This window comes from Hyperolius riggenbachi, chromosome 2 (genome assembly GCF_040937935.1).
Source record: "Hyperolius riggenbachi isolate aHypRig1 chromosome 2, aHypRig1.pri, whole genome shotgun sequence".
Taxonomy (NCBI): Eukaryota; Metazoa; Chordata; class Amphibia; order Anura; family Hyperoliidae; genus Hyperolius; species Hyperolius riggenbachi.
Window position 1 is genome coordinate 382,137,211 of NC_090647.1, and position 18,154 is coordinate 382,155,364.

General features: G+C 46.5%; 1 protein-coding gene across 4 annotated transcripts in view; it reads right to left on the bottom strand.

The window, feature by feature from the left end:
* Window positions 1-1,333: 1,333 nt before the first annotated feature.
* TRAF3IP3 (TRAF3 interacting protein 3) overlaps window positions 1,334-18,154 on the bottom strand; it is a 513,908-nt gene continuing 497,087 nt past the window's right edge. For 3 of the 4 annotated variants that reach the window (XM_068265590.1, XM_068265589.1, XM_068265591.1), the window contains 3 exons: window positions 13,705-13,850; window positions 7,051-7,167; window positions 1,334-2,013 (listed from right to left, as the gene is read on the bottom strand). In XM_068265590.1, coding sequence (XP_068121691.1) covers window positions 1,918-2,013; window positions 7,051-7,167; window positions 13,705-13,850 — 359 coding nt within the window. In that variant the 3' untranslated portion in view covers window positions 1,334-1,917. The remainder of the gene's footprint in view (window positions 2,014-7,050; window positions 7,168-13,704; window positions 13,851-18,154) is intronic. The other variant, XM_068265592.1, reaches the window with a different exon arrangement.

Consider the following 18,154-nt stretch of genomic DNA (forward strand, 5'->3'; position numbering starts at 1 on the left):
TAGTTATTTTTTTTTTTCTGGATCAATCAAAAAATAACTGTTTATTGAATAAAAAGTACAATGGAAATATACAATAGATCATATTAGTCATATCATGAACAGGAAATAGTCATACATACAGAACAAAATTCCATACATTAGGCATCAATAGTGTGTCATCTAGATATCACAATCCCTGACAGAATTTGATCTCTGATCAAGTCAGGATCAACAAAGTCATGGGCTACAAGTCAATTTCCCCATATCTTTTTGAATTTGTTAGGGGAAACCTGTGTGCATAGATCACTTTTACTAGATTCAAAGAATTGTTTACTTGTTTGATCCATATAGCTAGGTAGGGAGGAGCAGTACTTTTTCAGAATTTGAGGATTAACTTTCTTGCTATAAAAAGAGAATGAAAGATAGCAATTCTAACATGTTTGGATACACTACCATCCCTGTAGGCGCTTAGAACGCACCCAATAGCTATCTAGGAACCACTGTCTGAAGACTTTATCACATCTAAAATACCTGACTAGTATCTATGCAGCTTAGGGCAATTCCACAGCATAATCTCTGTATGTCTCAGAGCACTCAAGGTTACAAAATGAGGTCTACCAACTGTCACCCCATGAGGGAGAGAACTCAACCAGCTCGTTTGACCACTGCTAGATTGGTCAGGTATGCTGTGTCCCAGGGTTGTCTTGCTCTCCTTTCTCTGGTGTGGTAGTGATGCACAATCAAGATCATCAATGCATAAATACCTCATAGGAGAAGAGCTCTCATAGCATAATTCTGTATGCATAAAAAAGATTTTATTAGTAAAATACACTCAAATTCTGGTGGCAAGTGACAGGCATTGAGTTTACAGGCTCTCCCCTGTTGCCTCCTAGGTAGGCTGCTAAGTGTGCAGACCTCTGATGAGTCACGCATGATGATGAAACGTGTGGGGTGGAGCCTAAGGAGACGACCAGGAAGTAAATACTGTGGAAGAGTGTGGTGAGGGGACGGAGCAGCAGTAACGTGGCCACACTCAGCAGCCTACCCGGGAGGCAACTGGGGGAAACTGTAAACTCAATGCCTGTCACTTGCCACCAGAATGTGAGTGTTTTTTAATAATAAAATATTGTTACGCATGCAGAATTATGCTATGAGAGCTTTTCTCCTATGAGGCATTTATGTATTGAAGATCTTGATTGTGCATCACTACTACACCAGAGAGAGAGGAGAGCAAGACAACTCTGGGACACAGAGTGGGCTGTCCATAGAACGATACCTGACCAATCTAGCAGTGGTCAAATGAGCTGGGTGAGTTCTCTCCCTCATGGGGTGACTGGTGGTGGACCTCATTCTGTAACGTGGAGCGCTCTGAGACATACAGAGAACTTGATGGGACTTGCCTAAAGCAAGTGAAGAGCGTACACGTTTATCTGTTTTGATACCTGGACTCTAGGAATTCGTTTTATTTAATTGTATATATATTTGTATGTGCTTGTTAGCATTTGAATACTGACAAATAGGTCTGAACTATTGTAGCGCTCTGAAAAAGTTTTGAATTCCACATCATATGCAGAAGATCCCCATGATCCCTTTTACATCTAGGGAAGCTAGCAGAATCAAGTAGACCACGGTGTAAGCGCTTAGGAGTAAAATGAGTAATATGGATTATCTGTAGTTGGGAAAATGTTTCAGTGGCATTAACGGAGAGAAAGGGTACCACCTGCAATTTATATTTCACATTTCGTTTCTTCCTACCACCAGTACCATTTCAATAGATTTGTGTGTAAACCGTACCTATGGCATATTAATAAACAGCATTTATCAGGAAGCAAAGTACCAAAACAGGTTTTATCATATATTTGATTGAAACATTGATGTAACTAAATTAACTGCAAAAACTAATTGCATTATCAAACAAACTTTAGGTAGTTCAAAGTTTCAACGCAGAAATTGTTCAATTTCAGTGGAGAAGAGGTATGCAATAGCTACAGCAAAAATCATCATGAAGACTGGCATCCAACAAGAACAGCGTCTCTGTGGAAAGAAGAAAATTGATGAGAAAGACTATTAAAGATTAGCGTTCCTGAGATTTGGTCAGCTCTGTAGTACCATCCCTGGGCATCAGAACAGCTAAAAGGAGCACAACAAATTTGGACCCCCCCCCCCCCCCCGCTAAATTAGCCGGAGCCCCCTGCTATGCAAACTGTGGCTACCAATAGCAGGCGCAAAGCCCAAATTTGTCTCAGGAGTTTAGGGTTGAGGTGGGGGAGGAGGTTAAGGTTAGAGGGGTTAAGGTTAATTTCCCAGTGAGAGGGGGGGGGGGAGGTTAAAAGGAACCTAAATAAAGGCTTCTATATCTATTTCCTTTTAAGCAATACCAGTTGCCTGGCTATCCTGCTCATTTCTTAGCCTGCAATAGTGTCTGAATCACTCACCTGAAACATGCATGCAGCTAATAGAGTCAGACTTCAGTCAGAGCACCTGATCTGCAAGCTTGCTCAGGTTCTATGGATAACACTATTACAAACAGAGGATGAGCAGGAAAGCCAGGAAATATGTATTGTTTTAATGGAAATAAATGTCAGACTCTATATCCCTCTTTCTTTAGGTTCCCTTTAACTTCTTCCCGACTGCCTCACGCCGATGGGCGGTGGGAAGTTGGCACCCCCCAGGACCTCCTAACGCAGAATGGCGAAAGTCCTGGGGGCAGGGATTAGCAAGGAGAGGTTAACAGCCTGCCAGCCGAGATCAGAGCTGGCAAGCTGTAACTAACAAACAAAAAGCAAATACACATTTGTACAACGCTGCAATCTAGCGCAGCGCTGTACGGGGGGCTGCCCTATCACTTAGCTGTCCCTCTGATTAGCTCACAATCTAATCCCTCTTAAAGGCTGAAGCCTATGAGAGGGTTCTGTAATGTAAGGATCGCAGTCTAGGGCCAATTTAAGGGGGAAGAGGGGAGTAAAAGAAATGGTGCTTTTTTTTTTCTTTTTTTTAAATCAGCTCTTCTTCATTAATTAAAAAAAATGACAGCAATCAGAGACCACCATAAGAAAGCTCCTTTGGTGACAAGAAAAGGAGGTAAGATTGATTTGGCTCCTAAATTGTATGGCTGAGCAATAAGCTGTTAAAGCTGCAGAGTGCTGAATTGTAAAAAAAATCACCTGGTCACTAGGGGGGTATAAACCTGTGGTCCTCAAGTGGTTATTAGGCACCCATGGGGGTCTTAGGTTAGTTCCCCACTGGGAAGGGGATTAAGGTTAGGCACCATGAGGGGTTGGTTAAGTTTATGCACCACCAGGGCAGAGGTTAGATCATAGTGAAACATTGGCAAATATTACCGATATTTTATTATATCAATTAAGTAGTAGAATATCAGCAAATTTACTGATATTCTACTACTGCTACTTCCTGTGCTATTTCAACCAATTTATTTTTATTTTCTGGGAGGGGGTTGCAATTTTGAGTTTAAAGTCAGAATTTGGAATTCACAGTATTCTGCCATCTACATCCCAAAATATACTAGTATTATTTAGTATTTATATAGTGCCAACATCTTCCGCAGTACTGTACAGAGTATATTGTCTTGTCACTTAACTGTCCCTCAGAGGGGCTCACAATCTAATCCCTACAATTGTCATGTCTATGTATGTATCATGTAGTGTATGTATCATTGTCTAGGGATAATTTAGGGGGAAGCCAATTAACTTATCTGTATGTTTTTTAAATGTGGGAGGAAACCAGAGTGCCCAGAAGAAACCCAGACAGACACGGGGACAGCATACAAACTCTGTGCAGATAGTACCCTTGCTGGGATTCAAACACTATGGAACCGTGCTGAATATGAAATTAAACTGTGGAATATCTTAAATAGGTCATTTTTAGGAGAAAGAGAGTAGATACAATTGTTTATTTCATTATTTTATTTTTACCTCGGATGTCCTTTAATTTATATATTTTTTCACAAAAATAGTGAAAAATGTCTACTGAGCGAGCAATTATATATGAAAATTCTATTTAAAAAAATGAAAAGCGAATTTATAACTTATTGTGAACATATTTTTGCTAATTTGCACTGGTTAGTGTGAAAATATACTCAAAATAAATTACAATTTCACGAACTGCAAACTCAGAATCCATGGCATTTGGAAAACATTTTGAATTCTGTTTGTTTCATTCAATAGCTTAAACCTGACTGGTTGCTGTGAGCAACCACCTTACTTTTTTCTAGATTCTGTGCAGTTGTCTTCATAAATCAGTCACAAATGTTTCATAATTAAACTTTTGAAAACTAACTGGCTCGCTGACCAACTGCTTTAACTTTTGTAGCAAGGTTACAGAGGCCCCAGTAGTGTAAAAAACATTAAAAGGTTTAAAAATAGGGAGGCAGTAGGTGGACTTACCTCCCCAATGTGGACACAAGACAATGCCGAGTTTTCAACACACTAAAAAAGTTTTATTACATACTCCAATTAATTGCAATGTGTGACAGAGGCGCTAAGCTGACTGATCATATGATAAATTTAGTCAGTGCAGCATGGCAAAAAGGGGTATTCCGCTGAGGAGGCCTACAGGATTTTGGCCCTGACAGATGAGAGCGATGGGGACCCCTCATCTGACAAATCCAGCGGGTCAGAATATGAACCTGTAGACAGCAGTGGCATTCTGACTGATAGCTCTGATGACGAGGTTGAGGTCCCTGCTATAGTCAGGCATACCCGACCCCATGTCATTGGATCACAGGTTACGCATGATTAACTTCAACTGCAGCAGAGTGGTGCTAGCTCTGATCTTGGCTTACATGGTGAGGCATACACCAGCAGCGAGCACATCCTGGACCTTGTACAAGCACTGCCGTATCCCTTGGTGAAGTGGCGAGCACCAGCAGGGCAGTTCAAGCTGCATGTATTTACAGGACATTTCAATGACAGGACATTGCATTGGTAAAAAACATGGGAATAAAACATCGAGAAACTGATTTAAAAGTACCATCTAATAGCTCAATAACTGCAATGCTCAGATGTTACCCTCTTGTGTTAAATAGGCTTCTGCAGCTAAAAATCTTTTTCTGAATTACATGACCAGCAGTTTTTACAAGGGCTTTGTTTTAGGCTCTGTGGTAGTGGCTGCTGCTGCCGACGCTGATTTTAATACATCATCGCTACTGTTCAGACCTCAAATGGGCAGTCACCATCTGAATCTTAGTAGAATCAGAATGCTGTCCAGCACAGACAGACAGAGGTGCACAAAGTCATCAGTTTTGGGGCTTTGCGCCAGTTATTTCACATGTGATTTAGCATTAACTAATCAATAAACTTCAACACAAATAAAAACAAGCACTGCCATATTTGAGCCTGAAATGACATACTTAATGCTAAAGCCCCTTTTACACTTGATGTGCACCGTTGTACGATTGTTATATGATCACACCTCAATGGTGGAATAGTACTGATCAAACAAAATAGTACTGATCAGGAAAAATGATTTTGAGTTCCCCTGAGGAACTGACATGACTTGGAACTGGACCAATTAAAACTGGAAGTGCAGTTGATTAAATTAATTCTCACAATAATGTCACATCCCTTCGCAGAAGCAGTGATAGCCCTATGGGGCTATCACACTGAATACAGTGCTGCATAGTATGATTAGGCAAGACCTAATCATCTTTCCTGATCAGTATTATTTCCTTTGAAACTGGATACTGCAAAATGTCAGACCACATTGTATCATGCAACAGTTAGGCCTCGGTCACATTAGGCAACGCGGATGGCCGTGCGCTCGGGACGCAAGCGCACCTGACCGCACGCCATATGCATTGCCGTGTGTTGCGCTGCTAATCCCATTCATTACAGTGAATGGGATCAGCTATGCACTTTGCAAAAATGGGTGCAGCAGTGCACAGCACACATTTTATGAACGTCAGAATTGCTCTCTATGCACTTCTGATGTTCTTGCTGATCACATACCATATGCGCTGCCAAAATGCGCATGACAGCGCGTATAGTGTGAAAGAGCCCTTAAATGATGTGAGTTGGAGGAATGACTAAAATTCAATGCTGTATGTGTGCTATATTCCATTGGCTCTGGGCCTATGGTTGGCCTCTGAGAGAAAAATGAATGTTTTCCATAGATCTGAGAACTGTCCTGAATTAGAACGTTATGTTCTTATGGTATCCATACATCAGGAAACTTGGCAGCTGATCGACCATCCGATTCAATCATTATAATCAAATTGGTGCCGCCAATGGCATGCCCGTTTCACAATGCAACCACTTTCACGCTGAAATTGGTCTATAAGTCGATGCAAATGCTGCAAGATGTTGGGCCGAGTTGCTCGATCAAGTGCGCAGCTGTAACGGCATGCAATTTTGGGACGATCAACTAATGTGATGAAACCCCCGGCGCTGTCCCCTCAATGTAAAATGTCCTCCCGGTGTCCAGCGCAAGTTATACATTACCTCTCTGCGGCTTCGAGAGAGATTTGTCTCTTAGTTGAATCTGCCCATCATTGATCAATGTATGGCTACCTTTACTGTTTGGAGAGAGAGAATCTGTACCTGAGATTGGGGGTGGAAAGATTAAGAGAATTTATACGTATCTGGGGTCGCTTTCAGCCCCCCTTAGTCCATTACCTCCCCCAATATCCTCCCTGTCTGTTCTGCCACTGTCAGCCCCATTAGTGTGCTAACTACTGTGCATGTCTGGCCCTGGCTGCGCGCCTCATCGATTGCACTCCCATTGCAGAGAGCAATCTGTGTCTGGGCAGTTAGTTAAGGCTTGTAACTGTGCAGGCACAGAATACTCTCAGCCAGTAGTCCCGACTGAGCTGAGTCGCAGACTTTACTGGGGCTGACAGCAGCGGAATGGGAGGGACTGGACAGACACCGAGGGAGCTGAGAGACTACAGGGGGCTGGAAGAAGTGTGTATAAGTCTTCTTCTTGCTCTCATGACAGATACATTTTAAGAAGGCAGTTCTAACTTTGCAGAACATCCCCCTCAGTTTGTTTTTTAACAATTCTGACATCATATCACAATATTAAACAAATAGCTGTCAGTAAAGTACACAGTACCTTAAGTTTTATTCTGGGAGTTCCCTTCTTCAGATCCTCCCGACACTGTTGCAGTTTTCGTTGACATGACTTGTACTCTTCAGTGATCAACTCAACTTCAGCTTTCAAAGCTGCACACTAGCACACACAATGCTGTTGTCATTAACATTTGATCATCTAAATATAAACAAAGCCTATATAAAGCCCTTACTACACTATACTATTCCTCATTGCACTCAAAAATTATATAAACCGCAAATGAAAATTTAGAGCAATTAATTTAAAAATGGATACATTGGCCACAATTCACTAAGATCATGCAGGGCGTTTTTAGGGCTAGGCATTACAGGCCATTGCCTGGAGTGCCATTTGTCCTGGGGGCGCCGTGCCCCTGAATTAAGCCCCACCCCTTAACCACTTAAGGACCACAGGCTTTACCCCTCCTAGTGACCAGGCGATTTTTTAAAAATTAGGGCTCGGCAGCTTTAATGGCTCGCTGCAGAGCCACACAACCGAGCGCACAAATGAATCCCCCCCCCCTTTTCTGCCCACCAACAGAGCTTTCTGTTGGTGGGCTCTGATCGCTACTGCGATCATTAGTTTTTATTATTATTATTATATAAAAAGAGCCTTTAAAAAAAAATACCAGTTAAAAATCTGTCCCCTGGTGGTGATCGGAAGTTTTCCCCTCCCCCATAGGCATCAGCCTATGAGAGGGAAAGCTCAGAGGGACAGCTAATTGTCCCCTGTACAGCGCCGCGCTAGATCGCGCGGTACAAATGTAAACAAACTTGTTTTCTTTTTTTATACTTAACAGCCTGCAAGCCGCTATTGCGTAGCTCCACTCCATCACTTAGCGGGGATGCGCACGCATCACTGCACACGATCCCCTGTAAAACCTCGCCCCATGACTTGACGCCTATCGGCGTTAAATAAATCCCTGCTTCTGACTCAGCCCCACGCCCAGGATGTTCTATCACCTGCTTCTGCTGCATCTGGGCAGCGTAAGTTGGAGACAGTTGCCACTGTGTCCCTCTGTGCCTCCTCCACCTCCCCCCCGTACATCCTTCTTTCCCCATTTGTGCCTTCTGTCCGCTTTGTGACTTCTTCAGTCCCCTGTACCACCTCTGCCCCTCTGTTTGTCCTTCTGCCCCCTGTGCCTCCTACTGTCCCCCTTTGTGCCTCCCTCTGTCTCCTTTTGCCTCCTTCAGTCCGAATGTGCCACCTCTGCCCCCCTGTAGTTTCTTTTGTGCCTCCTTCTGTGCCCGTGTCTCCTTCTGTCCTCTTGTGCCTCCTTTTATCCCCTTGTGCTACCTCTGCCCCCCCCCCCCAATTCCTCCTTTAGTCCCCCTCTGCCTCCATCTGTCCTCCTGTGCCTCCTTCTGTGCCTCTTCAGTCCCCCTGCGCCACCTCTGCCCCCCCCCATGCCTCCTTCTGTGTCCCTTTATGCCTACTTCTGTGGCACTTTGTACCTCCTTCTGTCCCCCTGTGCCTCCTATCTCCCTGTTCCTCCTGCTGTCCCACAGTACCTTTTTCAGTGCCCGTGTGTCCTTTTGTCCCCCTTTTGTGGCTGCTTCTGTCCCCCTTCTGTTTCCCTTTGTGCTTCCTTCTGTCTCCCTGTGCCTCATTCTGCCCTCCTTTGTGCCTCCTTCTGTCCCCATTGTGCCTTCTTCTGTCCTCCTGTGCATCCTTCTACCCCCTGTGCCTTCATCTTTCCCCCCTTGTGCCTCCTTCTGTCCTCCATTGTGCCTCCTTCTGTCCCCCTGCATCTTCCTCTGTTCCTATGCCTCTTTCTGTCCCCTTGTGCCCCCTTCTGTCCCCTTATGCTACCTCTGTCACCCTGTGCATCCGTCTGTCCTAGTGTGGCTAGGCTCCTTCTGACCCCCTTTGTGCCTCTTTGTCCCCCTTTGCCTCCTTATGTCCCCTTGTGCCACTATATTTCACTTTCCCCCTCCAACAATCCCCCAGCCCAGTGTGTAAATGCAGGTTATAGTGCAGCAGAAGCTGTGCTCTCACCTCCCTGCTGGAGTCCAGTATCTGTGTGACCATCCTGTCTGTCTCCTGCTTCCTCTAGTGCAGGCTCCTCTTTCTCCTCATGTCGCATGTTATCATGCTACATGTGGTAGGAGATGTTGGGCACTAGGCAGAGTGGACAGGTGGAAGCACAGCACTGGACTCCAGCAGAGAGGTGAGAGCACAGCTAGGGGAGAGCCGGAAGGTAAGAACCATCCCATTGAAAACACTTACTGCAAGTGACAACTATCTAGAAATAAAGTCACTGGCAGTGCATCTTACTAAGGAACAAATGTACATCTTATATGTATGTATACATGTGTATTTTACATTTTACAGTTTTTAACCTAGTGCCCCTTAAATGTTGTTGCTTCAGGCTCTCTGCATTTTCTCCAGTGCATGCAGCTTCAGAATATTGTTTTGCAGTCATATAGTTGCCTTAAAGGGACCCTGAGCTTTGCCTAAAATCGCAATTAGGACTTACCTAGGGCTTCCTACAGACCCCCGACCCCACACTCTAGGGTTGCCAACCCAATTTCTAATATTTCCTGGACAAAATGGTCAAAAAATCTGGATACCCCAAGGTTTGGACGGACAGGGGGTAGAGTCAGGGGGCAGAGTCAGTAGCAGGCTTTTTAAGAAACTTCTTGTGAATTTCGGGAGGAGAGAAACAGCTGAAGCAGGTGATTACCGCATAAGGCTCATTCTTCAACATCTTCAAGAAGGCCCTCAAAACTCAACTTTTCACTCTGGCCCCCCCACCCCTCACTGGTGCTCTAAACCCGCAGCTGAACTCTGGTCCCCTATCCTTTGTGTCCCTACCTCTCCCTCTAGATTGTAAGCCTTCGGCAGGGTCCTCCTCCTTGTGTCTCCTACCTGATCATGCACCTCCATTAGCGTTCACCCATCCTATGCATTTGAGTGAACTCGACTTGCCTAATCTCCATGCTCCCATCCAGTGACCTTCTAAGCATTACCTTGTACTCATACTGTGATGCATGATCTGTTTTTCTTTTTTCTTGTATTCCTGTATTGTCTTATTGCTGTATGTCACCCCTAAATTACTGTATGTCTGTAACCTTAACTAATGTCCAGCGCTGCGTAATATGTTGGCACTTTATAAATACAATAAATGAATAAAAATGTCAAACAGTCCTTCTGAATTTACACATGTTGCTGCCCTGCAAAAGCCTGCCAGTGCCACACACAATGCTGTCCTGCAGAAGCCTGCCAGTGCCACACACACAATGCTATTCTGCAGAGGTCTGCCACACACAGTGCTGTCCTGCAGAGGTCTGCCACACACAATGCTGCCCTGCAGAGGTCTGCCACACACAATGCTGCCCTACCACACACAATGCTGCCCTGCAGAGGTCTGCTACGCAATGCTGCCCTGCCACACACAATGCTGCCCTGCAGAGGTATGCCACACATAATGCTGCCCTGCCACACACAATGCTGCCCTGCAGAGGTCTGCCACACACAATGCTGCCCTGCCACATACAATGCTGCCCTGCAGATGTCTGCCACACACAATGCTGCCCTGCAGAGATCTGCCACACACAATGCTGCCCAGCCACGGTCTGCCACACACAATGCTGCCCTGCAGAGGTCTGCCACACACAATGCTGCCCTGCCACACACAATGCTGCCCTGCAGAGGTATGCCACACACAATGCTGCCCTGCAGAGGTATGCCACACACAATGCTGCCCTGCCACATACAATGCTGCCCTGCAGATGTCTGCCACACACAATGCTGCCCTGCAGAGATCTGCCACACACAATGCTGCCCAGCCACGGTCTGCCACACACAATGCTGCCCTGCCACGGTCTGCCACACACAATGCTGCCCTGTCACATACAATGCTGCCCTGCAGAGGTCTGCCACACACAATGCTGCACTGCCACACACAATGCTGCCTTGCAGAGGTCTGCCACACACAATGCTGCCCTGCCACATACAATGCTGCCCTGCAGAGGTCTGCCACACACAATGCTGCCCTGCAAAGGTTTGCCACACACAATGCTGCCCTGCCACGCACAATGCTGTCCTGCAGAGGTCTGCCGCACACAATGCTGCCCTGCAGAGGTCTGCCACACACAGTGCTGCCCTGCCACACACAATGTTGCCCTGCAGAGGTCTGCCACACACAATGCTGCCCTGCCACACACAATGTTGCCCTGCAGAGGTCTGCCACACACAGTGCTGCCCTGCCACACACAGTGCTGTCCTGCAGAGGTCTGCCACAAACAATTCTGCCCTGCCACACACAATGCTGCCCTGCAGAGGTCTGCCACGCAATGCTGCCCTGCCACACACAATGCTGCCCTGCAGAGGTATGCCACACACAATGCTGCCCTGCCACACACAATGCTGCCCTGCAGAGGTCTGCCACACACAATGCTGCCCTGCAGATGTCTGCCACACACAATGCTGCCCTGCAGAGATCTGCCACACACAATGCTGCCCAGCCACGGTCTGCCACACACAATGCTGCCTTGCAGAGGTCTGCCACACACAATGCTGCCCTGCCACATACAATGCTGCCCTGCAGATGTCTGCCACACACAATGCTGCCCTGCAGAGATCTGCCACACACAATGCTGCCCAGCCACGGTCTGCCACACACAATGCTGCCCTGCCACGGTCTGCCACACACAATGCTGCCCTGCAGAGGTTTGCCACACACAATGCTGCCCTGTCACGCACAATGCTGCCCTGCAGAGGTCTGCCACACACAATGCTGCCCTGCAGAGGTCTGCCACACACAGTGCTGCCCTGCCACACACAATGTTGCTCTGCAGAGGTCTGCCACACACAATGCTGCCCTGCCACACACAATGCTGCCCTGCAGAGGTCTGCCACACACAATGCTGCCCTGCCACATACAATGCTGCCCTGCAGAGGTCTGCCACACACAATGCTGCCCTGCCACACACAATGCTGCCCTGCAGAGGTCTGCCACACACAATGCTGCCCTGCCACATAAAATGCTGCCCTGCAGAGATCTCCCACACACAATGCTGCCCTGCAGAGGTCTGCCACACACAATGCTGCCCTGCAGAGGTCTGCCACACACAATGCTGCCCTGACGCTCACAATGCTGCTCTGCAGAGGTCTGCCACACACAATGCTGCCCTGCCGCTCACAATGCTGCTCTGCAGAGGTCTGCCACACACAATGCTGCCCTGCAGAGGTCTGCCACACACAATGCTGTCCTGCCACACACAATGCTGCCCTGCAGAGGTCTGCCACACACAATGCTGCCCTGCCACATACAATGCTGCCCTGCAGAGTTCTGCCACACACAATGCTGCCCTGCCACATACAATTCTGCCCTGCAGAGGTCTGCCACACACAATGCTGCCCTGCCACATGCAATGCTGCCCCGCAGAGGTCTGCCACACAGTGCTGCCCTGCAGTAGTTTGCCACTTACAATGCTGCCCTGCAGAGGTCTGCCACAAACAGTGCTGTCCTGCAGAGGTCTAAAGTGACAGCTAAACTGACAGAAAACTAGCTGCCTGCTTGCCACATTTGCTGGGACAGACACAGCAGGACTCCCAGCCTTTACATTCCATCCCTAACTGTCCCTGACCCTTCAAGCAATTCATCACTGCCTTCAATTGTTCAATAACATTCAGTCCATGAGCGAGTGCAGCCAGCAACTGATCATCTGAGTAACGGAGCCTGACTGAGGCTGAGCCACACACTCATTACCTGGCTCAGCTGCCTGTGGCTGCTGCAGTGCTCCGTGTGTCATGCTGGACGAGAGAGGCTTGGGGAGAACACAGGATTACCCAGCGGCGGCACCCAGGAGCTCCTGGAGTCTCTGTGCATCTCCACGTGCTTCCTACTCCTGGATTAGAAACAGGAGTTGACAGGCGCGGTGGGGGTGGGACTGGCTTGGCTGCCTCTGTCTCTCTTCTTATTGGCCGGAGAGAGGCGCCATTCACAGAAGGCTGTCAGTGATTGGAGGGCAGGGACAGAGGATTCCTGGCTGAGCCGCCCGGGATATCTGCAGTTTTATACAGCCGCATGCGCATTGCTGTAAAAAGTACAAATTTTGGACGGACGCCTGTTGCCAAATATGGACAGAGACGGACACAGGATTTTGGGGGTCATTTGAACAGGCGGTCCGTACTTTCACGGATGGTTCGGCAACCCTGCCACCCTCGTAGCATGCAAGGTCCCTCGGCGTCCGCCCGACTCCTCTCCCGGTACCGCTGACAATATGGTAAATCCAAATTGTGATTTTATGCAGAGCTCAGGGTACCTTTAAGACTGAACCGTGCATGTGCAGGGCTTTCACGCAGGCCTTCCTGATGATGCGTGGCGTGTGCGGCAGGGGAGCGAATGGGCAACTCCAGGCCGAAGACAGCGATTAACGGAGCCGCCAGCAGGACCAGCAGAGGAGCCAGGAGGACACCGGGGGACCTCGCGGGTTACGGGGGGCTGGAGGAAGCCCCAGGTAAGTCCAAATTGTGATTTTATGGAGAGCTCAGGGTCCCTTTAATCCTCACAGAAATATACAGCCATTATTTCTATATGTAGCACCTTGGTGCACTGGTAGAGATGTAGATAACCTCAAAAGAATGTAAACATTTTCTTTCAAAAGCACTAAAAGGAAAATGAACCATTAAATTACTAAAGTAATTTACTTCTTCCTCTTTTGATTTTAGTTTCTTCACAGTGAGTTGAAACTGGTCACTCAGTAAAGGCCTATCCGGTATCTCACAAACATGTAATATGGCAGTATCTTTTGTAATGCTGGAAAAATTTCTTTGCTCCAATGTTGCCAGTTCATCTGTAAAAAAAGGAACAACAATTTTTGCATTTAGACTAAAAATTCTTCACCATCAAAACTCGCTATGAGCTAAAGGAAAGACACCCACCCACAGCTAACTAATAAGACAATTTAAAATATTTTTTCAAGGAAGATGATTTGAAAAAACAAACATAAATAAATAATGGAGCTAAAGTGGAACATTTTTCCAGGAAAATCAGAATCCTTATTTATTCCCCAGCTGAAACTCAATAGGTAACTGTGGGCAACACTTTATTTCTCCATGTTTCTTTGCACTTGTCTTTAGGTATCAGACAGATTAATCAATGTAGGTTTTTTTTGTTTTTTTTGTTTATATAACACTTTTCTTCTTCACTCACTCACTTTTATCCTTCCCTCCTCCACTTTCCTTCTCCCCTCACTCACTTTTCCCCTATCCTCCTCCTCCCCTCACTCACTTCTACCCTACCATTCTTCCTTGCATCAACTGAGCAGCTCATCTCACCTCTGTGCAGGCACTGAGGCTGGCAAGAAATAATCATACTCAATGCCAAGCAGCTGCAGCTAAAGCTAACAAAATTTTGGGATGGATTAAAAGGGAAATAAAAACTTGAGATGCTAGCATAATATTGCCCCTGTTTAACTCTCTAGTAAGGCCACATCTAGAATATGGAATTCAGTTCTGGGCACCACATTACAAAAAAGATATTGCAGTTTTAGAGCAGGTGCAGAGACAAGCAACAAAATTGATACGTAGGATGGAAGGTCTCACTTATCAAGAAAGGTTAGATAAACGGTTTATTTAGTCTAGAGAAAAGACGCCTTAGAGGGGATCTAATTAACATGTATAAATACATCAGAGGGCAATATAATAGCTTGGCGGATGAGCTTTTTGTCCCTAGGCCTTCTCAAAGGACTAGAGGACATGATCTGCGCATGGAGGAAAAACGTTTTAGCCATTTATTTAGGAAAGGGTTCTTTACAGTAAGAGTGATTAAGATGTGGAATGTATTTCCACAGGAAGCCGTTATGGCAAACTCTATACCTACATTTAAAGAGACTCTGAAGCGAGAATAAATCTCGCTTCAGAGCTCATAGTTAGCAGGGGCACGTGTTCCCCTGCTAAACCGCCGCAATATCGCCGCTAAACGGGGGTCCCTTCACCCCCAAACCCCCCACTGCGACACTTGGTCGCAGACTTGGTCGCTCCTGGAGGCAGGGCTAACGGCTGCAGCCCTGCCTCCAGTCATGTCTATCAGCGGCGCATCGCCGCCTCTCCCCCGCCCCTCTCAGTGAAGGAAGACTGAGAGGGGCGGGGGAGAGGCGGAGATACGCACTGACAGACGCGCGTGGGGCAGGGCTGCGGCGGTTAGCCCTGCCCCAACCAGGAAGCGCTCCCCCGCATTACAGAGGGGATTTGGGGGATCAGGGACCCCCGTTAAGCCGCGGGATAGCGGCGGTTTAGCAGGGGCACACGTGCCCCTGCTATATATGAGGTCTGAAGTGAGATTTATTCTCGCTTCAGACTCTTTAAAGGGGGCTTAGATGCTTTCCTTGCGTTGAAAGACATCCATGGCTACAATTACTATGCCTAATGATGTTGATCCAGGGATTTTATCTGATTGCCATCTGGAGTCGGGAAGGAATTTTTTCCTTTAGGGGCTAATTGGACCATGCCTTGTAAGGGTTTTTTCGCCTTCCTCTGGATCAACAGGGATATGTGAGGGAGCAGACTGGTGTTGTACTTTATACTGGTTGAACTCGATGGACGTATGTCTTTTTTCAACCAATATAACTATGTAACTAATATATGTACTGTAACTAAGAGCATCCTCACTGCTGCCATCCGGTGTCCATACAGAGAGAAAGCATGCTGCTTTACAAATTACAGACACCAGGTGGCAGCAGTAAGAAAGGCTGGAGACAGCTCTGCATCGATTCAATATCCTGTGTGTGCAGTGAGGTTATTCTTAGCATCTCAAACTCTGCAGTCAGGCGGGCACGGCCCAGCTCAGCACAGCCTGCTGTGCCCTGGCAGTGGGCCGCGGATCGGGGTTTGGGGACCTCTGCTGACTATCCTGAGGCTTCCCACTACTGAGGTATCTAACTTTTTTCACTTCAGGTACACTTTAAGTCAAATGATTTAAATAAAATAAAATGTAAAATTATTTATTTTACGATTATTGTGTGAGAGTCTAAACTTTGTATGCTTGTCATACATCTTTTCATTTTTTGGTAAATGTATCAGATTAAAGAGTACCTACAATGAGAGGGATATGGAGGCTGCTATTTTTATTTCCGTGATGCTGTCCTGCTGATCCTCTGCCTTATAATAATACTTTTAGCTATAAACCTTGAACAAGCATGTGTCCAGTACACTTTAGAGGTACAAAAACATAATTGGGCTTTACGTTTAAATCCAGATAGATGCAAATAAGGACTGACACACATTCAGACATAATCTTACAACTCTTTAAGCACTACTGTTACTAAAATATACAAAGCTATGAGCATGGAGACTCTGTTTGGTCAATACGCATATTCAGTGCTATCAAGGGTGTAGGCACAATGGGCCCTATGCAATTACCAAACTCGCCAGCGCTAAGTGCTGGCGAGTTCTTAAAATAGGCGTCAGCAAGGTCACCTAATGCAATTGCATTTAACACCCCCCAGGGCGGAAAAGAACTCACTTGGGTGATATAATCGCCCAGCAAGTTCCTTTCCCCCTATGCAATTGCATTTTGCACCCTCCGGGAAGCGATGCTTCCCGCCAAACATAGGTGCTAACTTTTCACCTGCTCTGAGCAGGTGAAAAGACCTATCGCCGGTGTCAGCGGGCTGTTTTTGGCATCTGGGAGCCTCCTTTACAAAGGAAACCCCAGATGCCAGGGATTTAAATAGGTAAAGGAGTCAGTTTTGACTCCTTACCTATTTAAAATGTAACAAAAAAACATACCTCCATCGTTCCGGCTCGCCGCATGTCCCACGCCACTCCTCCGCTCATCTCTGTCTCTGTGAGTATTCTTGAATCATCCTGATTCTAATTGGACCAATGAGAATCAGGATGATTCTCATTGGGCCACCTAGTGGATGAATGGGGAGCCCCGGCGGGAGACTCAAAGATGCTTTGCCGGGCTCCAAAAATACTCACAGAGACAGAGATGAGCGGAGGAGCGGCGTGGGACATGCCGCGAGCCGGAACGATGGAGGTATGTTTTTTTCAGAATTTCCCAGCAGCGACGAGCGGCAGGAGGCGACGGGCGGCAGGTAAGAGCCTTGCGACGATGCGCGCATCTCCCGGGGAGCGAGGCTGCAGTGGTGTGGTGCAGAAGGACAGCTCCCCAGCACTAATGCCTCGCTCCACATCGCTGGCCACACAGGAGCATCGCTCAGCGAATACCTAGTATTCGCCTGAGTTATGCTCCTTTACGCAAGGCACAGACTAACCAGCAAGCTCATGGTGACCCAGAACTCATTGGAGTGTGTAAGGGACTACAATGGTCCTAAAAGCCCCCTTACTAAGATGTTAAGAAAAACAAAAGTTTGCTTTCCTAAAACAGAAAGAATTTGCGATAATTCAGTTTGCGCAAATTCTTCCTGTTTTAGGAAAGCAAACTTTTGTTTTTCTTAACATCTTAGTAAGGGGGCTTTTAGGACCATTGTAGTCCCTTACACACTCCAATGAGTTCTGGGTCACCATGAGCTTGCTGGTTAGTCTGTGCCTCTCGGATTCACAAGCCCTAATCCATAGAGCCAAATTAATCCATGCCATGCACTGATGAGGATCAAACAATCCGAAACAGTCTGTATGCATGTTGGATTATTATGGCTCTGTACAAATTAACAAGCTGACACATCATTGCATACCAGCGGTTCTGGAGGTGTGTTTAGCTTCTAAGGGTACAATGGTTAATTTGCATATATTCAGCAGTGTTGCTCTGGGAGACATCTCAAGCTCACTCCAACCTGAATTATCGCAAATTCTTTATGTTTTAGGAAAGCAAACTTTTGTTTTCCTTTACGCAAGGACATCGCTCAGGTGAAACTGGCAATTGAATTTGCCTGTAAATCCTGAGCGATGTGAGGAGATAAGAAGCTCGCATGTTTTCAGCTTCTTATCTCTTCGAATTGCATATGGCCCAATGTGTGGGAGCAATGGATATACCTGGCAGCCTCATGCTTAAAAAGGATGGGCAAGAAGTGATTGGTGAAACACAAGTCATTATTCAATTCACTTTTTCTCCTAGGTGATAATTTTGTGCTTTTAAAGCCACTAGCAAGCAAGAAAATACTCAGAATAATTTTGACAGTGCTTTTTCACGTAC